Consider the following 26,725-nt stretch of genomic DNA (forward strand, 5'->3'; position numbering starts at 1 on the left):
ATGATGTCAGAAGACGAGGCTCTTTCTGTTATCATATCGATGCACTTGACAAAAAACCACTACAAGTGTCTTCGGAAAATAGCTGAAAGCCATGGTCATAAATTATACCCGAACAATGAAAGAGTGAGGTTTGCTAAAAATACTACGTACCCGAATGGCATAGAGATTTTAGAAATATCGTGCGAAGTCAATCAACAAACTCTCCTGTCGCACACTGCCTCACCGATTCTAGCTTGCGTGGCAACTGTTCCTGATGCCAGAAGTGAATTGAAGTGCACTCTGATTTGTAAATATGATTTCGACGGCAGTTATGGGCATTCGCAGTATAATCAAGTTTGGCAACAAGAGCCTAGGTCGGAGGAATATTTGTAGGTAGGAGTTCTATGGTGCCCCAAACCGTTCATAAGGTCCTAATACATGGAGCAGGTATAGCTACAGAGATGATTCTTCCTCTAGGGATATTATGTGAAGAAGCAATTGAAGCACCCAATAAAGATAGCAGAAAATATCGAGAAAGCTTTAGCAGGAAGCACTCTAGAATATATCTACCAACGATGACTTATTTCGTCGCCTCCTCCTGACCTCAGATTCAGTAATACCCAACGCCGCACCCCTAATTACAAAGAAATCCCGAAGAATGCCGATATAAGTGAGGAATTTACTGTTACTAAATGACGATGACCCAGAAATCCTGCAGCCTCAAAGTGAAAGCGACAGTTCATCAACCGACTCGGAGTGATGCTATTACATAGTACATAGGGTTCATTTAAATATTCATTGATAACCTTTTATCAAAAATGGAAGGACTGAGAAAGAAGCCTAAAAGCCTATACAGTTAATAATAACATTAAATACATCCTCAGCAAAGGCTTTGCATTCATAGCGCTTTATAATGTACGCTGCGTCACGACAATCCATGAGCCCAGGGAGCAGCCGCGGACTGCGCGGCACGGTAAAAACATCGATTTTATTTAGTTTGTTGCCAACGGCCGCAGATTATTTCCGTGGATGACGACTCTAAAAGGCTTGATGCAATTACGATGTAAATATCTGAGAGCAACTCGGTGTCCTCCTTTTTATACAGTCACACACGGGCAAAAATGTTACTGAAATTAGCGTCCGCCATTTTGTACTGCATCGGTGATAAATATGACAAGACAGTAAAGAAATCGGGTTACAACAAAAGGAAAATAAATGCAGTAATAATATATCATAGCTTTTATTCAATAAATTTATTTAAAATGATTCACTATCCAACATCCGTCGAGTACGGCAATTCCCGTGGCCAGCAGCCAGCTCCGGGCGGTGCCGCACGTTCGAAAAATCGATCTTAATTTCGGCGTCGCAGGTGGTCGCAGCTGTACTTCCGATTATCATAATCTATATACTTTGTTGTATATGTGGTGTAAATATCTCGAGGTAACTCGGTGATCCTTTTTTTAAAATCCTACATAAACACAAAAATTCGACGAAAAACAGGGTCCGCCATTTTGTATCGTATTGGTCACAAATACAACAACCAAGTCGTGAAAGTTGATGGTAATCGATGATAACAAACCGTTTAACAAATTTATAAATTTTTGTTGCTATTGAATAACTACTAAAGGTGTGACATTAGTTTAAACATGCTGAATTTCGAAAAAAATTCAAAGCGGGCAATTTCCGCCAAATTTGTTCAACTTTGAGGCTATGTATTTTATATAAAAAATTAGCCTAAGAAAAATATTTTGCGTCAAAAAATGCACTCTGTGCAAATGCACAACTGTGCAAAGTTTCAACTTCCATACTCAAAAAAACCATTTTCGAGGTTTTGTCCAGCTTTTTTCGATTTCAGCCCACTGTGCGTCCTTCCCTATATTTGTAGATTTACAGTTCTCCCTTTACGTCACCATAACCTTTTCTAAGTATTCAAAATTTTCAACCCCATAAGAGGATATAAACGTAAAGAAGAAGCTGAAACCAATGCATTCAATTTAAGATCTACCAAAATTTATATTTTTCCGACGCGTAATTTTTCCGTTCAAACGCTCATTTATCTATGTAAGACGAAATTGTTTTCTTGATGGTCAGAAATTATAATAGGATCAAATAGTTTAACATATTTTTTAAAGATTATGTAAGTGGTAACTTATTGTAGAAAATCCAAATAAATTAATTTGTTGATAGTGCGTTTAATGCTCAATATATTTTTTTGCACGGCAGGCTGAGATTAAACAAAAATTGCTATTTTTTCGAGCATTTATTATGTTTCGTATCTGGTCTCAACTTACTAATTTTTGCAATACGTATTGTCATTTGTCTTGAGGTATCCTACAGGCAAGGCCTAAATGGGATTCCTACTTTATCCTAATTTATTTTAAATGTGCTTTTAATGATGATTCCACGGATAAATAAAAATAAATTGGCCAATTTATTATTTATGCGGTTCGTAAAGATTCACGAGCTACGATTGAGACACAAGATAAAAGTAAATGGACAAGAACGGAGAAAGTGAAGCGGACGGAGACTAAGAAGAACGACGAAGTGTAGGACATAGCAAGGGAGGAGAGAAAACTGTGTTACAGGAAAGAATGTTGGGTAAGTGAGAGATAGAAAGGAAATAAGAGATTAGATGGAAAGGAATTTCATAGTGAATTGAAGAGGAAATCCATGATAGGAGGAAGTACAGCCAGAATGTTTAGTATATACTCATTACAAACCTACCTTAATCGGTAGGTTACTTTAGTAATTATATGTAAATTTTGACACATATTTTTGTACGGATTATATTTATGAAAATTTTATAAGTGCCTAAAATACCATAGCATGCGTCTTCGTCATCCCTAACGTCCAGTTGCAGCCTTTAGGAAGAAGAAATTTCCTCCTGAGATTCTCCAATTGATGATTACTGTGAAATGCGATAAGGAAATATTTATCTGAAGCGAAGATCAAAAGTTATTTGAAATCCAGGGGAAACAGAATACTCCACGAAATATACGAAATAATATATAAACGCATTGTATATTTTTCTTTTGCACTCCACGTGGAATTAAGAAAAAAATTAGATGGACAAGGCTTTATGGGAAGACCTCATGGACGAGAAGTTAAAAACATTTTACCTTCTTCCAGAAATACTTAAATTGGAAAACTAAGAAATTAATATTTTTATGCATCGGGAGTTACGATTTTCATTGAAAACGAAATCTCTGAAACATTTTGACGGGTTGAAACACCATGAAGAACAAACGATATTCTCAAAAATGTCAAGGAATAATAAAACTGTACCTTTCAATTCTTACTTACCGGATTTTCACGCTACTACATGAGATTGCTTTAATTAGTAACGAAATGAATTATTAAATTTTTTTTAATACTTCCGGTTTTTTGGAGACGAAATCTCACCAATCTCTGTGCTCTACTCTTCCGTAAATAATATCCATTTACCAATCTTGAAGACCACCGTGTTGCCTTAAGGTACGTATACTTCCTTGCGGCGCAGAGGGTGAGCACGGTGGCACTCGGCTGTTCAACAGTCGCAAACCCGAGCGAGAAGGTTCCCAAAATTTCAGTCATCTAAACCCCATCCCCTACACATCGCCTTCCCTCCCTTCCCTAAACACTGCCCCCCTATGTTCCCTGCCTCGAGTCCAAGGCCACTTGCTAGTCGGCTAGGCTCGCTGGCCACTAGGCCGAGTTTTTGAGGGTTGGGGGGAAAGATCCACAACTCGAAAGTGGCCGATGTATCCGGAAGCCTTCAGGATCAAATTCTAGGCTTAATCCTCACACCTTCTTCGAAAGAAAACTCAACGTTTATCGCGCGAGTAGATTGCTGCCGAAGGACCTAAAAAAAGTTACAATGACTGAGTCACTAGGAACATGTGAAAAACATGAATTATATCAACAGTTCCGATGTAAAACTCGAAAGAGCATTAGTAAGTGCATGGGTGTTGAGTCGTGACATCAATCGCGTGAATACGGATGATAAGAATAGAGAAAAAGTTTGACATAAAAAAAATCAAACAGAATTTCATCGCAACCTAAAAAATTCCATCAAAATCCTTTTCGTAACAAACTTAATTGAAATAAATTAATTGAAAAACTGATAAAAAATAATTTTTAGTCACTAAAATATCAAATTGAGAAAATTTGATTTTTCAACCAATTATAAAATTTCATATAATGTTTCTTGGTAAAATTTAGCGTATTGAAGGGCATTGATTAAAGCAAAATATGAATTCGGGATTAATACGATTCCATTTGTATGCAGAGGTCAGAAAGAAGTGACAGAAAACGGCCGGCAGCTGTAATATTGAAATGACGGTGTATTTATAATAAAAAACAATCAAAACCCAGTCAACTCTCCATCTTACTGCAAGCAATTTCGAAGTCACCAGAATTACTAAAAAACATTGCATAACATAAGAGTCACAATACTGGCAAACGCCCAGGTATTCGTGAAACGAATATCTAACGCTTTGAGACCACATTGAAAGTTAAAGTTACAGTGCTAACGCCTGTTATTTCTGCAGGAATGTTTCTCGGGTTTCCCACCGGGTGTCGTATCGGGTTGTAGTTCCCAACGTTTCCATGACTAAGTCCGTCATCGTCATCAGGGGTCATTAATGGAAAAGGGGGGGAAACGTTGGGAACTACAACCCGATACGACACCCGGTGGGAAACCCGAGAAATATTCCTGCAGAGCATACGCCGGGAAAAACTCAGATTCTACGCCTGTTATTTCAATTGTGACACAAATATTACACGACCTAATAAATAATTGGGCTCATTGGGCAATTGGCCTTGTGGACTTTGGACAACTTTTAAGCACCAGTAAAGATAAAATACCACTTCAAGAAAAATCCGGCTTATATCAGATTAATTGTAATTCATGCCCAGCTTCCTACATAGGTCAAACAAGACGCAACATTCTTACCAGATACAAAGAACACCTCTCATATTACAAAAACAACAAACCGGAGAAATCCAGCATTGCACAACACCTTACTGACACAGACCACGAAATTACCCTAGACAACCTTACTCTATTGAAACAAACATCAAAACACCTACTTGACGCATACGAGAGCATTTACATTTATAGAAACAAAGGGAAACTCCTTAATAGTGACGAAGGTCCCATCCCGTATTCTTCTCTATTTTCTCTATTGCACTAAGAACGTTACGCCCTCAGTTATTTTCCACTCCGTAACGGTCATCCTTACGTCACGTTCCCTCACCCTCCTTCCAAGTTAAACCTTCCCTTTCCCCCCCCCCTTCTCCGTCCGTTAACTCTTCCCCTCCTATTCCGCCCCCCCATACCAACTTACGTCCAACCACAATTTTCCCCCTCTCCTCTTCCATCCTCTACACCACAACTATTCCCCTCCCCCTCACTCTCTTCTTCATACATTTCAGCGGTGTCTATTGTTTTTTCATCACTCAACCTTGTTGAAGTGAAGCTTTAACCTCAGTTGCGTTGAGAAGGGAATCTTGGATTCCGAAACCGGTAGGCTTTTCCCGTCCAGGTGGCAGTTCCATCGCTCAGTTTTGAGCACATTCTCCCGGAGCATAACCCACGGAGTAAGTGTTGTTTGTGTGATAGTGTGTGTGTGTGTGGGTCTTAACTTGTGTAACCTTAGCGAGGCCCCCCAAAATTCTCGCGAAGGTTCCTCCATAGTTAAGCGAGTGATTGGTTTCAACGTGAGCAGCCTTAGCGAGGTCCCCCCAAACCCCTCGCGAAGGTTTCTACACTGTTGATCGTGTGCGTGTATGTTTCTTAACTTGAGTAACCTTAGCGAGGCCCCCCTAAAACCCTCACCAAGGTTCCTTCATAGTTAAGCGAGTGATTGGTTTCAACGTGAGCAGCCTTAGCGAGGTCCCCCCAAACCCCTCGCGAAGGTTTCTATACTGTTGATCGTGTGTTAGTGAAGGGTTTCCGGTTGAGAGGCTGGGGTTGGTCACTGCTGCGAATCCTCCCGTTCCAGCATACCACACAGTGTTTTGTTTATACCTGTGACGAGGTCCCTTGTTACGGCCATTGGAGTGTTACTTGGAATGACTTTCTTTTTCTCGTAACTTCGGGAATAAATAGCTACATCCCTAGTAAAACAGTAAAAGAAGGCAGCGAACCGAGATGGTACGACGCGGAAGTGAAAAAATCATTCAGGCGACAGAGCGTGTCATGCTAAAATGAAAAAAAGTCAGCACGGATTTATCCGCTATTGAACGCGAGCTAATAATTAAAAAATATAGGATGACTAAAGCCGCCACGAAGGAAGCGTTCAGGAATGCATTCACTAATTTTAAAAGAAAAACACTAGTAAAGCAGTTACGGGATAACCAAAAAGCATTTTGGCCATATGTTAGGGAAGTTCAAGGTAAACGATCTACCGTATGTTCGCTGAGAAACAAACGACAATGGAGATGAGTTGACAAGCAGTTACGATAAAGCCAATTTATTAAATTCCTACTTCAAGAGCGTGTTCACCGAGCCTTCCGAGAACTCACCCGAGACCGATGACAATCCCTGTATACATTGACATTAGTACGCTCGGAATAGAAAATATATTGAAATCGCTTAGTCCAAATAATGCACCTGGTCCGGACGAAATCCCTTCTCGCGTATATAAAGAACAAGCCTCAGAAATTGCCCCCTACTTGCAGGTAATATTCAGTAAATCTATCAAGCAACTAGAAGTACCTAATGAATGGAAAATCGCTAATGTAACGCCAATATTTAAAAGTGGAGAAAAGGAACAGCCATCAAATTACAGGCCGATATCTTTAACGTCCATATCATGCAAGGTCCTTGAACACATCGTAGTCAGTTCGGTAATGAAACACCTAGACGCGCAAAACTTATTCATATGAACTCAACATGGATTCAGGAAAAGCAGATCGTGCGAACCTCAGCGCTTTTCGCCCACGATATTTTGGTCTCCGGGGAAGACACCATTCCAGTAGACGCGATTTTTCTTGATTTCAAAAAGGCATTTGATAAAGTACCCCACGGAAAGTTAATAATAAAACTGAAATCGTATGGTCTAGACGAAGATGTAATTTTTTGGATTAGAGAATTTTTGAGCGACCGCGTCCAAAGAGTAGTATTAGACGGTGCAGTCTCCAATGAGGTTGGAGTCACTTCTGACATTCCTCAGGATAGTGTCATCGGCCCACTCCTATTCCTTCTTTATATAAACGACATTGGCGAAGTAGTGCACAGTAAGTTACGACTATTTGCAGACGACGCTGTAGTTTACAGAGAAATCCGTTCCAGCAAAGATATAGACGAACTAACTAATGACCTTGCAGCTATCCAAGCTTTGTGCGATGCTTGGCAGTTAGAATTAAATTTGGGAAAATGCGTCGTAATGCATTTCTGGAATAAGAATAACTCCCTACAGCGTAACTTAATCATTCGGGGCACCCAACTAAAGGCAGTTGAATCCATGAAACATCTAGGGGTTAGACTCAATAATGATCTATCGTGGAATAAACATATTCGAGAAATAACCGATGAAAAAGGCTTAATAACAGAGTTAGAACGCGTGCAAAGAAGAGCTGCCAGGTATGTGAAAGGTCGTTACGATAGTCTTGTTAGTGTAACTGACCTCTTAGATAAACTCGGATGGGAATCTGTGTTGGACCGTAGATTGAAAAATAGACTAAACCTTATAGATAAATTCAAGAGCAGTGTCTTTTATGACGAAGTTAACCATATCTTGCGGACGCCAACGTACTACGGAAGATCAGATCATATAAATAAAATAAGAGAGATATACTGCAGAACAGACAGATTCCGAATGTCATTTTTTCCACGATCTATAAATGATTATAACGGCAGCAATAGAACTCGTAAATAGATTGCATGACTTGTAGTGTAGCCTACTAGCCTATGTAAAAATTAATGCATAATTCAATTATTATTTCTAATAGCATAGAGTAGTATAATTTGTTAGTATACGGGACGTTTTTTGGACGGTGTGGGGTGCATGTGGGACTTCAAATGCATGCTGCATGCTGGTGATTGATCATCCCCTGCCAAACACCCTAGAGGTGGCTCGCAGGGTATTACGTAGATGTAGATGCCTTCATCAGAACATGTTCAATGTTTAGTTAAAATATTTTTCCTTCGTTTCTATTTCGTTTTGAATTAAATTTAAGGTAAAGAGACAAAAGGACTGATTAACATATGGAATGAGAATCGATTGATGTGCACAGGGTTAAATTTTTCATTTTAAATTTTTGTTATATTCGATCGGTTGAGAGAATAACATTCCATTTCAGCGCATTCATTTTGGTGGAAGAATCCTGCAAAAACCTCAAAAAGTCGTCTTTTGGCTGTATTTGTAATTGAGTTAGGAGCTCATTCACCTAGTCCATTGTTTTTCGCAGTATCCATATTCATTAGCTGAGAGAGAGAGAGTGAGAGAGAGTGTGTTGGAGATCTCCGTGGAGAGAGAACCTTTCTTCCTTTGGACTTAAGTCCTGCTGCCGAGGCGAACCCAACATCGGAGCCGTAAAGGTTTCTTCCGTTTTAATTCGAAAATTTTCGCCATTTGATATGGTGTGCATTTGATATCGCCGAGGCACTTTTGCTCCCATTTACCGCACTCACAAGGGAAGAGAGCGAGTCAGAGAGCTTTTCAAGTGCGGCTTCGCTAAAAACAGTTCAACAAACGAACGGAAAAAAAGGAATCGGTTGAGGCTGTGACCTTCTTGATCTCGAAATAACTCATTCAAGGACCCTTTTTGCTCTCCATAAAATGCAGCGCAATATCATCAAAAAAGCTATGGCCTTCAGGGACTCCTCGACAGAGGATGTCGTAATTGGCGTACATATAAGGGGGCTTAGTCCAGAAATGAAGTTTTTCAATCAAAGCCAACTCATTTTCTATTGAATTATAACGTTTTTCACTTAATGATTAGCAATAGAGCTGAAATTTTCAGTAATACTCAGAATCAGATGGCAATTATTGTGTCAGCCACCCCCGGTAAACCCTCAAAAAAACCCCAAAAATTAAAATTTTCATATAAGTCTACTCTTTGGGTACTATTCTTGACTATTCCACCACCCCCAACGACTCATCCCCACGGAAATTATGTGATTGGATGGTGACCACCAGGAGTAAACACATTTAAGCCCCGGTATCCCCCTGAAATCCCCCCAAATGTAAAATGTGTCATTTAATCCCCTATTCGGGAACTTCTCGCAAACATAACGCCGCACAACCCGTCCCCTCTGAGCTCTAGATCCGGAATATTTGGTGAGGGCGAGCCACCGTAAACCATACGGGAAAAAATACCCGAAAACCCCCGATCACCTCCTGGAACATCGCCGAAAAAAAAATAAAAAAAAATTTAAAGTCGCCTTTCCGAATAGTTTTCGTCAGAATTTAACCGGTGCCCCTACCACTTATTAAAACTCCCGATAACCCCGTGAAACCTCCCAAAAAATTTCTAATAAATCGCCTCTCCAGGTAAAAGAAGTCGTCAGACCACTGCTCCTGACCCCTAGGACTTATCGGCACGGAATTCATGAGAACGATTTGTGACCACTGGTTTAACACAAGTATAAAACCCCCGGTATTCTGTTGGAAACTCCCGCAAAAAAATGGAAAACTTGCCATTAGTCTCCTTTTATGGGTACTTGTCGCCACTATTACTCCGCATTGCACTCTTCTTTACAATCATTGCTACGTGATCACTGTGGAGGATTAGTGACCGCATGTATCTATATAACATGAAGCCCAGTTACGACCACTCATTAATTCACTCACCTATACAAATGTTTGGGGTGAACGAGACGAGATACGGCAAAAAGTCTAATGAAGACCCCCTCTAAAATTGTCTGAAACCCCAGGAAAAATTATGAAAACACTAAATTTACAATTATTTATCTGTCTATTCATCTGAAATTGAGTATGGGGATTAGTTCAAAAAATGGCCACCAAATTCCAATGGCGGCGCGGCAGTCATACAAACTAACAGTCATAGCAACATATTTGTTTATGCAAACAAGAGGAGCTAAATTGGGAAAGAAGATAAAGGAATTAAAACGAAAAACTGATAAATATATGGAAGGAAATAAGGAAAATAATATTTGAAGTGTCTATTTCTTTGCGTCTTCTTTCCGCAAGAACCAACATCTGTTTAAATCAAAGCGCATTCAAATGAAAAGCGGAGAAATATAAGGTAGGAAATTATTGTTGTTTTTGGTATGTTACATCGAAAGTGTGGTGGTTATTAATATCAAAGTTAACAAGTGCACTAAATGCCATTTTAGAAATATGATTCGTGCTGTTGACTATAGTTCGTATCTTGTTGGAGATACACGATTGTAGTAGAAAGACTTTCAAACAAGTCTTACATAATATAGGTAGGTAAAAATGATTTTATTTTCATTTTTTGTGATGGTGATAACTTTTTATTTTTGTTTACGTTCTTTTTTCCGTTAATGTCCTTTTTAATGTACAATATGTAAGATACGTGCAAATGAATTTCTTATTCAATTATTTGTCTTGCGAAAATCACGTTTCCTTGAGTGACTAAGTTATTCAACTGTGTAAATTATCGAAAGCTTGACATTCACAATGTCTTGTACACCAAAGGCTGTGATCCGTTACTCACCAGATTTATTGCGCATTGCGTTGGATATTAAAGCTGAGATATTTGCGTATCCCGATTCATTAAAACTTTAAATAGAGGTACTTCTGAAGTGAAATCATTCGCGATCACGATAAATAATATTTCGATAAAATTCGTTATACTAGCCCCAATTCATGCTAAGGTACATTTGTTTCTAGATATTGATATTCAGTCCCAACGTAATTCGCTTACGAAGGGGAACAGCTGTTACATCTTATTCGTATAACAAGAATTTGGTTGAGTTTTGTGGAATTAATAATTAATAAACGTGTTTTTAATTGTAATTCGTAAAGTCGTTATGTTATGATATTACGTATGCATTGGGTGTTACAGTGGAACGTGGTCTCAACGTTTTTTGTATTTGAATTGAATAAGTTAGAGATACTCGAAGAAATTTATTTTACTTTTTAAGCCCCTCAGAAAAACGTTTCTCTTTATAAATATTTACATTCATATTGTAGCCTACGTACCATGCGCTCGTTTTACGTGAAAGTGGAAATATTGCTTATACCTAAGCTAGCCTGCTCAAAAGTAAACGATCCTTAAGTAACAAGTAGCAAACAAAAAGTGTAAGACCCCCCACAGTGAGCATAACAGGCCGCCGGTCTTTTTCGGGGGGCCTTCAGAGCCCCCCAGCGAGCAAAGCGAGTAACACATTAAAACCCCCGAATCACCCTGGGCACCCCTCATGTATACTAATTCCCGACCACTTTCAGAAAAGCTGGAGAGCTGAAATTTGTTGCACAGGCGGAAAATAAATATTGATTGGGAGAAAAATTCCGAAAACTCAAAAAAATTGATTAGTTTTCGAGATATATCGACTTGAATTAACATGGGAGCCTTATGGGACTAAAACCTTTTTCCAATTATAGCGAATTTGCTAATAATTTAGGAAGATGAGATTCCTGTGACGAATACTAGATTTTTTTGTCAATTTTTTGAGTTGATTGTCATTGCGATATATTGATAAGTAGTACTTTTTATGATTTTTTTGAAAATTCCCTATGCTTTTCTTGCTGGCCTATCTTTGGAATTTTTTTGACCAACTTGCAATAATTGTAGGACAAATTCCTTGAAACGTAAAATACAAGATTTTTTGCTTGATTTTTTGGTTATTTGGAATATTCATAAAGTGAAAGAATTCCGAGGAATAAACGATTTTAGATTTTGCATTGTTGAGATGACGAATTTTCAAACTCGGATTTCGGACATGAGACATATGCCATATGAAAATTCGGAATTTTCGAGAAAAACCGTTTAAGGTGCTTCGCACCCGTTTTTTCGCAACGTTTTCGGCTACGTTCCCCGTAACCCTCTTGGTTAATGAATAATAAAATTCCGAAAAATATCCTGCACATGAAAAATTATTGTCGCCATTATTTTGTGAAGCTCACGATCTTGAATAACTTGACAACCGTTGAAGTTATATGAATGAAATTTTCAAGGTAATACTAATATCAAAAAGGACAACTTTTGCAATGATAACCATTCCACTGTATCGATTCATGTCAGAGTTATATCGATACCAATCTCCTTGGATACGCTTTATTCGCTAATAACTTTTTTGTTATTCTAGTTATGAATACGCAATTCAAAACGTTTACTACTGCTAACGTGTTTAATCAGGCAAAAGTAAAATCAAGCGGATCGAATAATTAGAGGCGAAGTTATTATCGATCCAAGTGTGCATTCGATACATGTCTTTTTCAGGCTTATTTACATAGTTACGGGGATATAATTTTTTAATATTTGCTTAGACAGCAACGTACTATACGCACATGTAAATTATTTTGATGAGTAATGATTCCTAATGAAGATATATCGAAATGAAATAATATCGATAGGTCTAATTTTCTCCTTTGTTATTGATCGTACCTGACCGAAATTTTTAGGATAGTACGTGATTGGTGATATAAGATTTCTGTTATCTTTTGGTTTCCATAGCATAGTTTTAACTTTATGCCGAAATACGCTTTCAATGTAAAGTAAATGGGGATATATCAAAATCGCTTTAGGACATGATACTTACCATATAGGTCACATTTAGCAATGATGAACATCCCCCTTGACCCATTTTCTAACAAGAAAAATCAAATCGAAAATGTTGGAATTCGATTTTTCCCTTATATCTTTTTTTATTTAATTAGGTAAGGGACTTAAAATCTTACCAGTAGATAAAGAAATGTACAAAACAAGCTAAAAGTTGCAATAAACTAATTCGGTTGTTATAGTTGAAGTTATGATCGATAAAAATGTGTACGTTAGAGATCCCTTTTGCATAACTTTTACAATAGTTGCTGGGATAAGACTTTTAACGGTATGCTAAAAGGTAAATTAGTATTCATACATATAAAATATTTTGCAGAACAACATCCCCTTATCAAGATATGTCGATATGAAATTATATCGATATGTGTCATTTTCTCCTACCACATTAACCATACCTGCCCGAAATGTTTGTCTTTTAGTGCGATGAAGTGCACGGTATTTACAATAAGTCCATCTTCAGCCAACACAAACAAACTGGATGGTTTATCCACGCGATAAAAGATGTCACGTAATATTGTTTCGTTGTAAAAAAAACATGGTTTTCCTATATCTAAGCCACGAACAGAGATACTTTGGTCTCATTTATTGTCATTGCGAATGCCAATGTAATTGAAAACTCAACCCGATAGTATTCAATTGACACATCTGTCGGAATAATATAAATTCCTTACCTCCAACCCTTAGCCGACTTCGCTGTTCCATTCGGCTTCTTATTAATTTTTATAATAAGCATTCCATTGACAGTTGAATATGATAGCCAATATTGAGACCTAAGTAAATACATTATCACGTGTTGAAGTTGAGGTTAATTTCACGGATAAATACCTTTGGCAACTGTGAGGAAGGTCAATGTAACATGAATCAACCCTCTTTCCTTTCTTTCCTGGGGTACACCTTCAACTTTTTTGCGTCTTCCTCCCCAAAGACACCTACTGAGAGGGAAATAACCCTGTCCTCTTCAGTTTCCTTACTAATGTACGCAGATTTTGTGTATTATACCACTGCCAAGGAGTACCAACAATTATGCGGTTAATGAATATGGCGAATCTCGGCAAAGGAAAGACAAGACCGAAAGTTATACTGTACAAGGAAAGATATGAATGCACATAGGTGGATCTAGGGGCCATAGGGGCACGTCCCCCCCCAGACTCTTAAAAAATATGCAAGATTTTTTATACGGTCCGAATATCGTTGCATTCGTTTTGTTTTACGAGGTATCCTCAGGACCCCCGGAACAAAATCTTGGATACGACCTTGCTTGTCCCTCCCCCCAGAAAGAAATCCTGCATCCGCCCCTGTGAATGAAACTAAGTACTGTTTTTTAATACATTCTCCTAACATATACTTCATGGTTCTTATGGGAGTTTTAATCACTCAATTAAAATACAAGAGTTGAATAACACACTGAATTCAATGCAATGTGCACTCTATTGTTGTTCCGTCCCGAATAGCTGTTTATATATATTACTTCATAGCAACAATGCAAAACTAGCAATCTGGAAAACGTTAGCGGTACTGAAAGGTACCCTCCATGCACTCACGCGTAGCAGTTAGGGAAGCGTGTTTGGGGTGCAGGAATCTCGGAGAGTGAACCGTTTGTCAATGAAACCACACGAAATGTGTGGAGATCTCCGTTGACGCTACCTCCACGCTCAGGCAAGCGTTCGATCTTTACCATGGAGTGGAAGTGAAAGTGACTTAGAAGCAACGATATTACTCTTCGAGGGGAGGTTTATTATCTCAATTCAAATAAAGTAGTTAAATAACACACTGATTTAAATGTAATGTGCACTCTATTGTCGTTCCGACCAGAATAACTGCCTATTTATATATTTGTCTGCCAAGTTATAGCCAACGTTTCGAATTATTTTAAATCATCATCAGTGCTATGAAAGAAAAAAACATGAACAACATAAAATACAAAGATTAATACATACACTGCAAGTATTTCTCCCTTATATCTATTTTATTTATTTTCGTTAGGGACTTAAACTCTAATTGGTAGATAAAAATAAGGTGCAAAATAAGATAAAAGGTAAAGAAAACTAATGTTGTAGTTACAGTTGAAGTTTTGATCGAAAAAATTGAGCATCTTATATATCGCTTTTGCAGACCTGTCACTGTAGTTGCTGCGATTAGGCTTTTCACGGTATTTATTTATTTATTTGCAATAAACCCAAAAACAATACATGAGACCTTTTACATTGTATTTTTAAACAAATGGATAAATAATAAAGTGGAACAAGAAACAACGACAAAAAAATAAAACCTGATTAAATACACTCGGATATACATAATACTTCACTTCTATGAACGCCTCATCCGCTCATATGCTATTTGGGAAGGGTGGACAAAGAAAGAGGGATTTAAAGAAGAAGTTTCCTGATGGCAGTCGTAAATGATGAAATTAATGATGTTATGTCAACAGAAGGAGCTTTGATGAAATTGTAGGTAAGAGGTAGCCGGTAGGTAAGGGATCTCTGGGTCACTGATAAACGGTGGAGAGGTAGATGGAAAAGGGATGAGTTCCGTGTTTTACGGGAAGGGACACGGAGGGAGAACATTGAAAGAATGTCGTTAGACCTGAAGTGGCCATTCATGATTCGGTGGAAAAACCTGAGGTCGCTAAGAGTACGTCTTCGCCCTAAGGGCACTATGTCAAGTTGAGAGAGGAGATCATCAACAGTGAGATTACGGAGGGAAGGGTTACGGTTTTTCACGTTATTTACGAAGAAATTAACAGGTCTATTAAGAATTTTGACATTTAAGGGACAGGCTAAAGACCATATGGGCGAACAATAATCAATAAGTGGAAGAACACATCCGGAAAAGACAGATTTCAGAGCAAAAGGACTCCGTATTTTTGTAAATCTGTACAAAAGTCCAACTAGAGCCATCGCTTTGGTAGTTATGTGCTTAAGGTGAGGGGTGAAGGTAAGCTTGGAGTCAAAAAGGACTCCCAAATCACTGTGGCATGTGTATGATAGAAGGCAAGGTAGTATTCATACATATTAAGTATTTTGCTGAACTAAATCCTTTTATCAAGGTGTATCGATATGAAGTTATATCAGTAGGTGCAATTTTCTCCTACCCTATAAACCGTACCTGCCCGAAATTTTTGTCTATTGGTGCAATGAAATGTACGATATTTACATTAATTTCAATCTCTTGCAAACACAAATAAACTGGATGGTACACGCACGCGATAAAACATGCCACGTAAAATTGTGTCAGTGTAAAAAACAAAGTTTTCTATTATCTAAGCCACAAACAGACATACTTTGGTCTTATTCATTGTCATTGCTATTGCCAATCTAATTAGAAATTGAAGCCGTATGTATTCAATTGGCACATCAGTCGGAATAATAGGGATTTGTGGTAGTAATACATCTCCTTGGAAAATGGCATTTATAACTTAGTGTGATGGAAAGATATTTCAAACGTCATAAACAATACTGACGGTCGTCAAGGGGACAGTAAGCGAAACACGCTAAACTTGAACCTTTTTTGAATGTTTATTTCTAAATTTCCTTTCCCTTGGGCTACAACCTTGTCGCGGTGGAAAGGCTTGCGCGTTCCTATGACCCCTAGAGCTGAACTGGCGGGATTAATTCTAAATTATTCCCGGTAGGGCCACCCATGACAGATAGGTCGAAGGGTAGGAGCCAGACGAAAGGTAGTCCACGTGATGGTGTCACGTAAAAAACACTGTTGGAATGGAAGTGGGAAACCCTACCAACTATCTCTTCCCTGAACACATGGAGTACAACCATATGAGCCTCGGAATCTCATCGCCCGGGACCCGTCCACAAAGGGCGGGTGTCGGGCACGGCAGCGAGGTCGGCAAGGTCCTCGGGGTCACCAACATGCGAAATCCTTGCAGAGACTTATCATCATCATCAGCTGCAGCAGCAATGGAGAAGGAACAAAAGAAGACCGAGAAGATGGAGAAGAAGAAGTCGGCTATAAATGTGGGGACGTGGAATGTGAGGACTATGATGAGGGCGGGAAAGTTAGAAAATATCAAAAGGGAAATGGATCAAGGGAGGATAGATATATTAGGATTATGCGAGGTGAGGTGGAGGGATGGCGGAGACTATTGGAGTGATGGGTATAGGGTTATATATAGTGGAGGGGAAGAGAGCCAGCGAGGGGTAGCTTTAGTATTAAACGGGAAGATGGGTAAGCGTGAGGTAGGTATAGACCAGGTAAGCGATAGGATTCTGGTGGTAGAAATTGAGGCGCGGCCCACCAACCTGGTGGTGGTCCAGGTTTACATGCCCACTAGCAATCATAGGGAAGAAGAAGTAGATGAGGTGTATGAACAGCTCGAGGAAATAATTAGAGACACACCGGGTAAGAAAAATCTGGTAGTGATGGGGGACTGGAATGCCTCAGTGGGGGAAGGGAGGGATGGGCAAGAAATAGGAGATTTTGGTCTAGGAATACGAAACGACAGGGGAGAGAAAGCAGCAGAATTTTGTAGGAGAAACAAATTATTCATCACTAACACGTGGTTCAATCATCACAAAGGGCAAAGGTTCACGTGGAAAAGTCCAGGGGATGTGCGGAGATATCAAATAGACTACATTATGGTAAGACAGAGGTTTAGGAATAGTGTGAAAAACTCGCGCAGCTTCCCCGCAGCGGATGCGGATTCGGACCACAATCTAGTGCTCATGAAATGCAATGTAAGATTCAAAAGACTTATGAAAGTTAGGAAGGCGAAGAAATGGAACGTAGAAGCCCTGAAGGGGAGTATGAGGAGAGAATATCAGGAACTAGTGGACATTAGTATACGGGAGATTGAAAGTACTAAGACTGTTGAGGAAAGATGGGATAATATTAACCCGGCGTTACTCGCGCGGGGTGTTCTGAACACCCCACCCTTTATTTCATTGCATCAATTTGTTAGTCTTAATTCCACAAACCTCTCCTTTTCAGTAGCTGGAATATGATATGTTTTCTTTCTTTTGACACCGACTTTGTCAGCTATACATAGTAAGTAACTTGAGTAGTAGCATCAAAGCAGGATAATGCTCGTGCTACTCAATCTTTTACGATCGATGCTCACACCAAACCTCATTTATGTTGCTTGCCACATTGTTAAGGTGAAATTTGTGTTACAATGTAACATGAATTCTCGTATTTTACTTTTATTTGCTGGAGAACGTCTTTCAAGTCATTCGCTCTACATTCGCTCCCGGCGTTACTCGCGCGGGGTGTCCAGAACACCCCAATTGACTCTGCGCCTCATACTCCTTGGCATGTGCTTCCTGTGAGGTAGGTTTCTCTTAGACTCTTACTATCTTTGAACAGTACTGATGAAATATTAAATATATTCATGGTTTAGTGGTCATAATATCTTATATCATATTTCAGATTTTCTTCTCGATTTGACTATCCACTCACAACTTATCCGAAAATATTATTTTTTCATCAACAATTTACCATCCATAATTTCATATCTAGTGTGATAGTTCGCTCTGTAAAAAGTAAGTACCTTTTACTGTAAGTTTGATTTTGATACATTTAATTACTTCTAAAATATATTTCAGAACTTAATTCTTGTTTTACTATTTTACAAGATCATTTTAGAAGGAATATATCTACATGGTTATTTCTTACTAATCAATCTTGTGTCGGTGAAATGGAACTAAGTGTTTTTTTTATACATACCTAATGTACTTTTACTAGTGAATTGTATTGCAGAACTAAAATATTCAATTTTTTATCCGTAGATGTCGGAAAATTTAGAGAAGGAAAGAGAAAGAATAATAAGACTTTTGAATGAATCATCCGATAAAGAATTGAGTGACACGGACGATGTTTCTTCTGATGATTTCGTTGAACCTTCAGAACACGAAACAGAAACTGAGGAGGAGGCTGATATTTCCGAAGATGAACTACCCATTGAAAATAACAACCTTCTACTGGGGAAAGACAGCACAACTACATGGAGCAAAAAGGAACCGCGCCCCAATGTAAGAACACCAAAAAGGAATATCATTTCCGAAAAGCCTGGATTCAAAGGTAGAAAAGATAGTATCAAGAGCCCTATAGATTGTTTCCGATTGTTTTTTGACAGGGAAGTGATCAATACAATTACCGCATGCACAAATCTTCAAATTCAAAAAGTAGGTGCGAATTATTCGCGCGCGAGGGATACCAGGCCAACTGATGAGGTAGAAATTGAATGTTTCATAGGGCTTCTGCTCTTCGCGGGAACAAATAGATCTGGGCGACAAAATATAAAGGATTTATGGGATCGAGATGGTTTGGGTGTTGAAATATTTTACGCGTCCATGAATTATCAAAGATTCCGTTTTCTTTTGCAGTGTCTCAGATTTGATGATATCAACAGTAGGGCACAAAGAAAAACTATGGACAAATTAGCTCCGATTCGTCAACTTTTTGAAATGCTGGTCAGAAAGTTTCAGGATAACTATGTCATGTCAGAGTACACTACGGTAGACGAGCAGTTAGTCGGCTTTCGGGGAAGATGTTCATTCAGGCAATATCTCCCAAATAAACCTGCAAGATATGGCATTAAAATATTTGCATTGGTTGACTCTAATGTATTTTATACATACAATTTGGATGTGTATGCAGGGAGTCAACCCGAAGGACCCTACAAAGTAGACAACACTCCTAAAGAGGTGGTAAGGCGCCTAGTAGAACCAATTTCAGGGACATGGAGAAACGTCACTGTTGACAATTGGTTTACAAGTGTTCCCTTGGCAGAATACATGTTACAAAGTAAATTGACACTGGTGGGAACTCTGAAAAAAAACAAAAGGGAATTGCCACAACAGATGGTTTGTACAAAACAGAGGGAGGTGAATAGTAGTCTTTTTGGATTTAGAAAGAACATGACTATCTTATCTTATGTTCCCAAAAAAGGTAAAAACGTAATTTTGCTTTCAACTATGCATAGCAGTATGAGAATAGACAGTTCAACTGGTGACAAGAAGAAACCGGAGATAATATCTTTTTATAACGCCACTAAGGGTGGTGTTGACACAGTGGATGAGATGTGCGTAACATATAGTGTTTCAAGAAACGCAAATAGATGGCCAATGGTGATTTTTTTCCACTTGATAAATGTGGTAGGCATTAACTCATTTGTTATACACAATAACATAAATCCAGGAAGCAAGATGTATAGATCAAAATTCCTGCGAGAAATTGCGAGGGAGTTGGTAAAGTCATTTATAAGGAGGAGAGCGGAAATGAAAATGATCCCAAATGAACTGAAAAGAAAGACAGCTTATTTCGCTGATTTATCAACACTTGAAAGTGCTACGAAGCAAAGAAAAGGAAAAAGTGGTAGATGTGTTGTATGTCCGCGGAATAAAGACATGAAAACAAAATTGTTCTGTTGCTCGTGCAATAATTGGATGTGCGCGAGCCATATGGTTTATATTTGCAAGGATTGTAAGGAAAATTCCAAGGATCACTGAAGAGGGAAATAAATTGTAAAAATATCAATTTGTGTTTATGTTTATTACAAACCTAGACTACGAATATTTGATAAGTTACGGAAAAATGTGTGAGAACACGGCGAAAAAGGACTACCGTGCTTATGCCATGATAACATTATTCACAGTGCATATTGAAGATTCTGATGAAGTAATTTTCGTGGGAGGATGAGGATTCGGATACAAATTTTGGGGGATCACCACCCCCAAGTATAATCTCAGGTACGTATTGTTAGTGTGAACAACAATTTCTCAGATGAAACACTGGGTCACAGTGGTCATTGTTTCAGACATGTCAACATTATAATCGAGCATCGTTTTTCTCGACTAATGTGAGTCATCTCTGCCGTGAGTACGATGCTCTCCCTCAACGTAAAAACTGCAAGTAGAAATTGTTTTAAATCATAATAAGTACTTTCAGATAATTAACGGACAAACTCTAAATTAAAATTTTCTCTTCTATTAGGTTCCTCCACAGTAAAATGTAATTCCATACGCTCATCTCTATTTTATTGCATTTGGGCACTGGTAATTACCATATATTAATTGTTTACTCTTTTATGCGATGACCCATCGTAAATTCAATAACACTATCCTTGAAAATACATTAATTCTAGTATTTTTTTCAAATAAAATATTGTCGAACCCATTTAAAAAGAAAATGTCCTATGGGGTGTCAAGAACACCCCACGCGAGTAACCTCGATCGGGAATCTCGCGCGAGTAACGCCGGGTTAAAACGGGAATAGTCAAAGCGGCGGAGAAGTCAATTGGTTACGTTGACAGTAGAAGGATAAGGAAGCCGTGGGTAACGGAGAACATGATAAGGGAAATGGAGGAGAGGAGGAAGGGGAAGAACGTGGACACGGAACAGGGAAAAAGAATGTATAGGGAACTGAATAATCGATTACGACGTGAAACTAAGAGGGCAAGTGAGGCTTGGTGGAAAAGACAGTGTGAGGAAATCGAAATGTTCCAGAAGGATGGAGAAATAGGCACGTTGTACGCCAAAGTTAAGTCGCTATCGGGCGGCAAAAGAGGACAAGCCATGTCTAAAATTAAGGCTAAAGATGGGAGGATGCTAACCGAGCGAGAAGAGGTACAGAGTAGATGTAAGGAATACGTGGAGGACCTGTATGACGGAATGAACAGACCAGAGAGATTGACTCTAGAGGAGGAAAGTGCAGTGGAGGAGGATAATCTTGGGCCGGGGATATTAGATTCGGAAATAGAGAGAGCACTTCGTGATATAAAGGCTAGGAAAGCAGTAGGCGTGGACAATATCCCGTGTGAGCTGCTGAAGAATCTAGGGAAGGAAGGTAAGAATAGGTTTTTCGAACTAGTGCGCAGGATCTATGAAGAGGGATGCTGGCCGGAAGATTTCGTGAAGACGGTTTTAATTCCGCTTCCGAAAAAGAAGAAATCTGTGGAATGCGGAGATTATAGGACTATCAGCTTAATATCGCATGCGGCGAAAGTGGTGCTGAGGATATTGAACAGACGAATGGAGGCGAGGGCAAACGAGTATTTGGGCGAAGATCAATTTGGTTTCAGAAAGGGGAAGTCAACTCGTGATGCAATAGCAATAATGAGGTCCCTTGTGGAGAGTAACCTAGAATACGACCAGGACGTATATGCGTGTTTCGTGGATTTTGAAAAAGCGTTTGATAGAGTGAACTGGGTAAAGTTAATGGATATTCTGAAGAGAATAGGTGTAGATTGGAGGGATAGACGACTGATTCGTAATCTGTATATGGCCCAGACTGCGCATGTGAGGGTAGCGGACGGAGAATCCGGGTGGGCAAGCATTGGCCGAGGTGTGAGGCAAGGCTGTCCTCTATCGCCGCTGCTCTTTAACGTGTACGCTGAAGAGATGGTAAGGGAAGCATGGGATGAGTTAGAAGCTGGAATAAAAGTGGAAGGAATGATGTTCAAATCAGTGAGATTCGCGGATGATCAGGCGCTGATTAGCCAGTCAGCAAGGGGGCTTCAGGCTCTAGTGGATGCGTTATACGAGCGTTGCGAGGAATATGGGATGAGGATTAATCACAAGAAAACTAAGGTAATGCGGTTTTGTAAAGCATCACGAGTGAGGAATTTGAGACTTAAGATAAAGATGGGTGGTGAAAAACTTGAGCAGGTTGAGCAATTCAACTATTTAGGCAGTAGAGGAAAACGGATACAGCAGTAAGGACATTAGGAAGAGAATAGCATTAGCGAAGGAGGCGTTCATGAACAGGAAGGAGCTTCTAAGAGGATCGTTATGTAAGACTTTAAAGAAAAGGTTAGTGAAGAGTTTGATCTGGAGTGTAGCTCTCTACGGTGCGGAAACGTGGACACTGAGGAAAGAAGACGAGAGAAGATTGGAGGCATTCGAGATGTGGGTATGGAGAAGAATGGAGAGGGTGAAATGGACGGAGAGGAAATGGAACGACGAAGTGCTGGATATGGTTGGCGAGGAGAGGCAGCTTTTAGATGAGATACGGAGGAGACAGAAGTTATGGATGGAGTTAGTGCTTAGTGGTGAGGGGATGTTGAAAATGGTGCTAGAGGCTAGAATGTTAGGGAAACGAGGGAGGGGAAGGAGAAGAATAGGATTTTTAGATAGATTGAAAGAGAGTAGGCCTTATTGTGAGTTAAAGAAGGCAGTGCTGGAAGGAAAGGGAGGCTCCCAGATCACTTCTTGCGTACTCCATGGAAACCTACCTTAATCGGTAGAATACTATAATAATAATAATAATAATTTCTAAATTTAGTGTAAATCAGAAATAAAACGAAATGAAACTGCAGGAATAAGAAAGTGCAATTTGTTTTCTTTCAAATGATATGTGTCCTAACTTAATGTAACCATTTCCACTAATTTTAATATGCAAAAACAAATACGTCTGCAGGCATCTGCAGGGAAGCCGCGGCGCAATCGCGGGTAGCGACTCTCCCCTCCGACCGACCGTGGCAGGGAACGGCGAAACGGTTCGGGGAGGTGGCCGACCAAGCTGGCCGCGAAGTGGGTTCGAGCCCTATAGCGCCCGAGGACTTAGTGGACAGATGTTCGAGGAACAGCAAAGCTGTTACGAGGAGTAAACCGGCAATGGCGTTCGTGACGCATCCAAGGGTCCGCTTCCCTCCCCTCTGTACTAGCACTTTGCGGTCAGATTACTCGTATAAAAATTCTATAAACACCCACAAGATTAGACGGCGACGGCCGTATCGAGGACTAACTGGCCTAGGTGCGGGGGGCGTCAGTAACCCTCGGGCGGGCCGCCCTTTACTAGAAACTGCGAAGCCGTCCCTAAGAATAAGCGGCGCAGCCGCTGGGGGCTTCTACCTCCCCTGGGCGGCGAAACCGCTCCTTAACGAATAACGGCGACACAGTTACGAGGACTAAGCAGGGAACCCCGGGGGGGCGCACTCAGCCCCTGGGCGACAAAACCACCTCTCAACGAGGAACTGCGAAACCGTCCCGAGGAATGAGCGTGGCAGCCGCGATAAAACTCCTTTATCTCCGGGCGGCGTGGTGCCCCCTACGAGGAATGGCGAAGAAGTCCAGAGGTCTGAGTAGCGCAGCTTCGGGGGACTCCCTTGCCCCTGGGCGGCGATGCTATCCCTGAATCGAGGATCGGCGTAGCCGCGGTTAGTGACTCTTCCCTCCGACCGTCCGCGGTAGGGAACGGCGAAGCGGTCCAGGGAGGCGGCCGACCAAGCTGGTCGCAAAACGGCTTCTAGGGGTTTGAGCCCTATTGCCCCGGAGGACTTTGAGGACAGAGGTAGGAAGATGGGCGATGACGTGTTGAAGACTTTGCCGACGATGCCGGGGGTGGAGCAGCCAAGGGTCCGCTTCTCTCCCCCCTGGTCGGCAAAGCCGGCCCCTATCACTTTCGGGTCAGAATTTTCGAATAGAAATTCTTCGGACAACCACAAACTAAGACAGCGAAGCCAAACCAGGAGATTCTAAGTTAAAAATTGACGCTGATCTTACGACCGCTTTCTTATGAAGTTTGCACTTACATGAAATTATGTATTACAGTTCGGAATAAGATAACTTAGCCGCGGGGGGCCTCCCTTCCCATCTGGTCACGGGGAATTTGGGAGCGGATCTTCTAAGAACGGCGAAGCCGTTACGAGGAGTTCGCTGGCGACGACGGACGTTGCGGTTGCTACCCTTACCCAACGGCCGCCGAAGCCGACACCTAGAACTTTATGTCCTTAGCTACGAGGAACGGCAAACCGTTCCGAGGAATGTGCTGGAGAAGGTGGGTGCGGCGTGCGCTATCCGGCGTAAAACAATGCCAAAAATAACATAAATTTCGATTTATAAAAGATTCACAAAACATATCTAGTACTTTCGGAATAAGATAACTTAGCCGCGGGGGGCCTCCCTTCCCATGTGGTCACGGGGAATTTGGGAGCGGTAGTAGTTCATTTGTCATAATGAGGGGCGTGAGGGACAGCTGTGAGGCTATTTATCACACCCGAATTTCTTAAACGCGAGATAGGGCTTACAACATACAGGGTTGGCCACCTCCGGGGCAGACCGCGTCGGCCTCACCAAAGGCAGCGGTGTGAAAGAGACTGGTTAGCGTTACGATTGGTTACGCCGGATTCGGTCCGCACGCTCGTGAAAGGAGAGAACAGTTGAAAGAGGAAACGAGATGAGAACATATTGACACCCGCAAGGAGCGCATTACGGCAAGTACCTCACATTAAACCCGATTTGATTTCGGTGGTCTCCGTACGCGAAAAGGTAACTGTGACTGGTTCTGGCGATATTATTTTCTACATAAAGTCATCATCACCATTGGTCAACAATGAGAAAGCCTAAATCACACGATAATTTTATCCGTCATTCCCGAAAGTTCACTATCGCGATCATTAGAGTGTTCAATCTCAATTGATCTTCACCGGCAATTGTTTTTCGCGGCCACTCTAATGATAAGGATTCCAATTACTTTTTTCACCACTTGTCTGGTCGCTGGTTCCGTCACTGAAACCGTCACTAAAACCTCATATCAGCCAATCAGAACGCTGCAATCGCTCCGTATGTAGCGATTGCAGCGCAACGTTTGACAATCGTGGGAACGACATAGATAAACAAGCACGCCATATATTTTCGTCCTAGTATTCGGGTCCTATGACAACGAGCTGTGATATTGGAAATGATGCGAAAGGCGACGGCGGGAGGGACCTTGTGATTCAGAAAAATGATCACTAGAGCGATCATTTCAATTCCCGTCGCGAAAAGCCATCGCTTTAGTGATCACTTTTCGCAACGAAAGAAAATGATCGCGTGACTCATGATTGGCTTGACGGAGTTCTCCATTCTTCTCTGCTATTCTCTAGCCTTATTATATCGAAGTATTTCTTCCCTTCTACATTTTGTCTTCTACAACCTGTCCTAAGTAACTCATTCCGGGCCGTCCCTCACCCTTCTTCCCTTCCACCTGTCCATCTGCGATTGTTTTCATCAGGCCATCATGTCTCATGATGTGGGCAAGTAAATTCTTCTGCTTGAGATAACACTCTCCTCTCCTCCCACTCTTCTAAGCACTTCCTCACTACTTACACGATTGATTAATTTCTATTGATAATTCCTACATAAGATACAGCGGATAATTTGGAAGATTGGACGGAATGAATACTGAAAAAGTTAAAAATCATATCAGAGAAAATAGTTTTTAAAACTCTTGGTGTAGGTAGTAAGATTATGGCATTTAAAAATGAAATAATGAGACGTATTCTATTTTTTGACTCACTCAATGCCAAAAACAATTATAAAAGTAATTAACTGGACGAGGCAAAATGTTTTTAATAATCCAAGCACTAAATAAGCAAGATCAGAAAAAGTTTGCAGAATAAAACAGTAGTGATATCTGTAAAAAAATTTCATACGGAAATTAAAACTTTCCACTCATCCTGCTGAAGACATAATGAGACAATTAAGGCAGAGAACCATCTGTTGTACCACATATGGGTTAAAAGGACTCCAAATGTAAAGGAAATTATGACCTGCTTCCATAGTTATTTTTGGTTGAATTCAAGTTGTAAAAATTCGCAGGTGTTGCAGCGACTACTAAGGAGGAAGGTTGGCCAAAAATTATCTCCAATGTAGCCTTGAATTCAAGTTACCAGCATTGGACGCGTTAATATGACATTAGTATTCCAATTTGGGAGAGGAGATATGCCGGGATAGCTCGAAAAATGCTCAATACAAATCAACAACTGCAGGTTAGATTTGATAATTATAATGGGATAGCCTAGCACTAAAAAGGGGAACCTTACTCACTCAACAGACAGACAGTGTGAAATAATTTTGCTTTGAAGTGAGCCACCATTTTCATCCGAAATTCCAAAAGAGATACAGGGTAAATCAACAATTGCACTTCATCCCATAATTCGAAGATGCTCTCGATAAGATGTAAACTGAATCAAAATAGAAGCAGTGGGCAACGAGCCAGTCTTATAAATATAATAAAACATTGAATAACGGCCATACCCCATTTTCATAACTGCTGACTAAAACGCGATTCATATTATAAACGGCAAGGAAAACAAAACACTTGAATGACAACCAGC

The 26,725-nt window shown here is 40.2% G+C and overlaps 1 protein-coding gene across 1 annotated transcript; it reads left to right on the top strand.

The window, feature by feature from the left end:
- The first annotated feature begins 18,071 nt into the window (after positions 1-18,071).
- LOC124161483 lies at positions 18,072-20,637 on the top strand. The gene is made up of 3 exons (XM_046537805.1): positions 18,072-18,170; positions 18,417-19,337; positions 20,623-20,637. The coding sequence occupies exons 2-3, from the start codon at positions 18,417-18,419 to the stop codon at positions 20,635-20,637; spliced, it is 936 nt and encodes a 311-aa protein (XP_046393761.1). The 5' UTR covers positions 18,072-18,170.
- Positions 20,638-26,725: the final 6,088 nt, after the last annotated feature.

This window comes from Ischnura elegans, chromosome 6 (genome assembly GCF_921293095.1).
Source record: "Ischnura elegans chromosome 6, ioIscEleg1.1, whole genome shotgun sequence".
Classification (NCBI taxonomy): domain Eukaryota; kingdom Metazoa; phylum Arthropoda; class Insecta; order Odonata; family Coenagrionidae; genus Ischnura; species Ischnura elegans.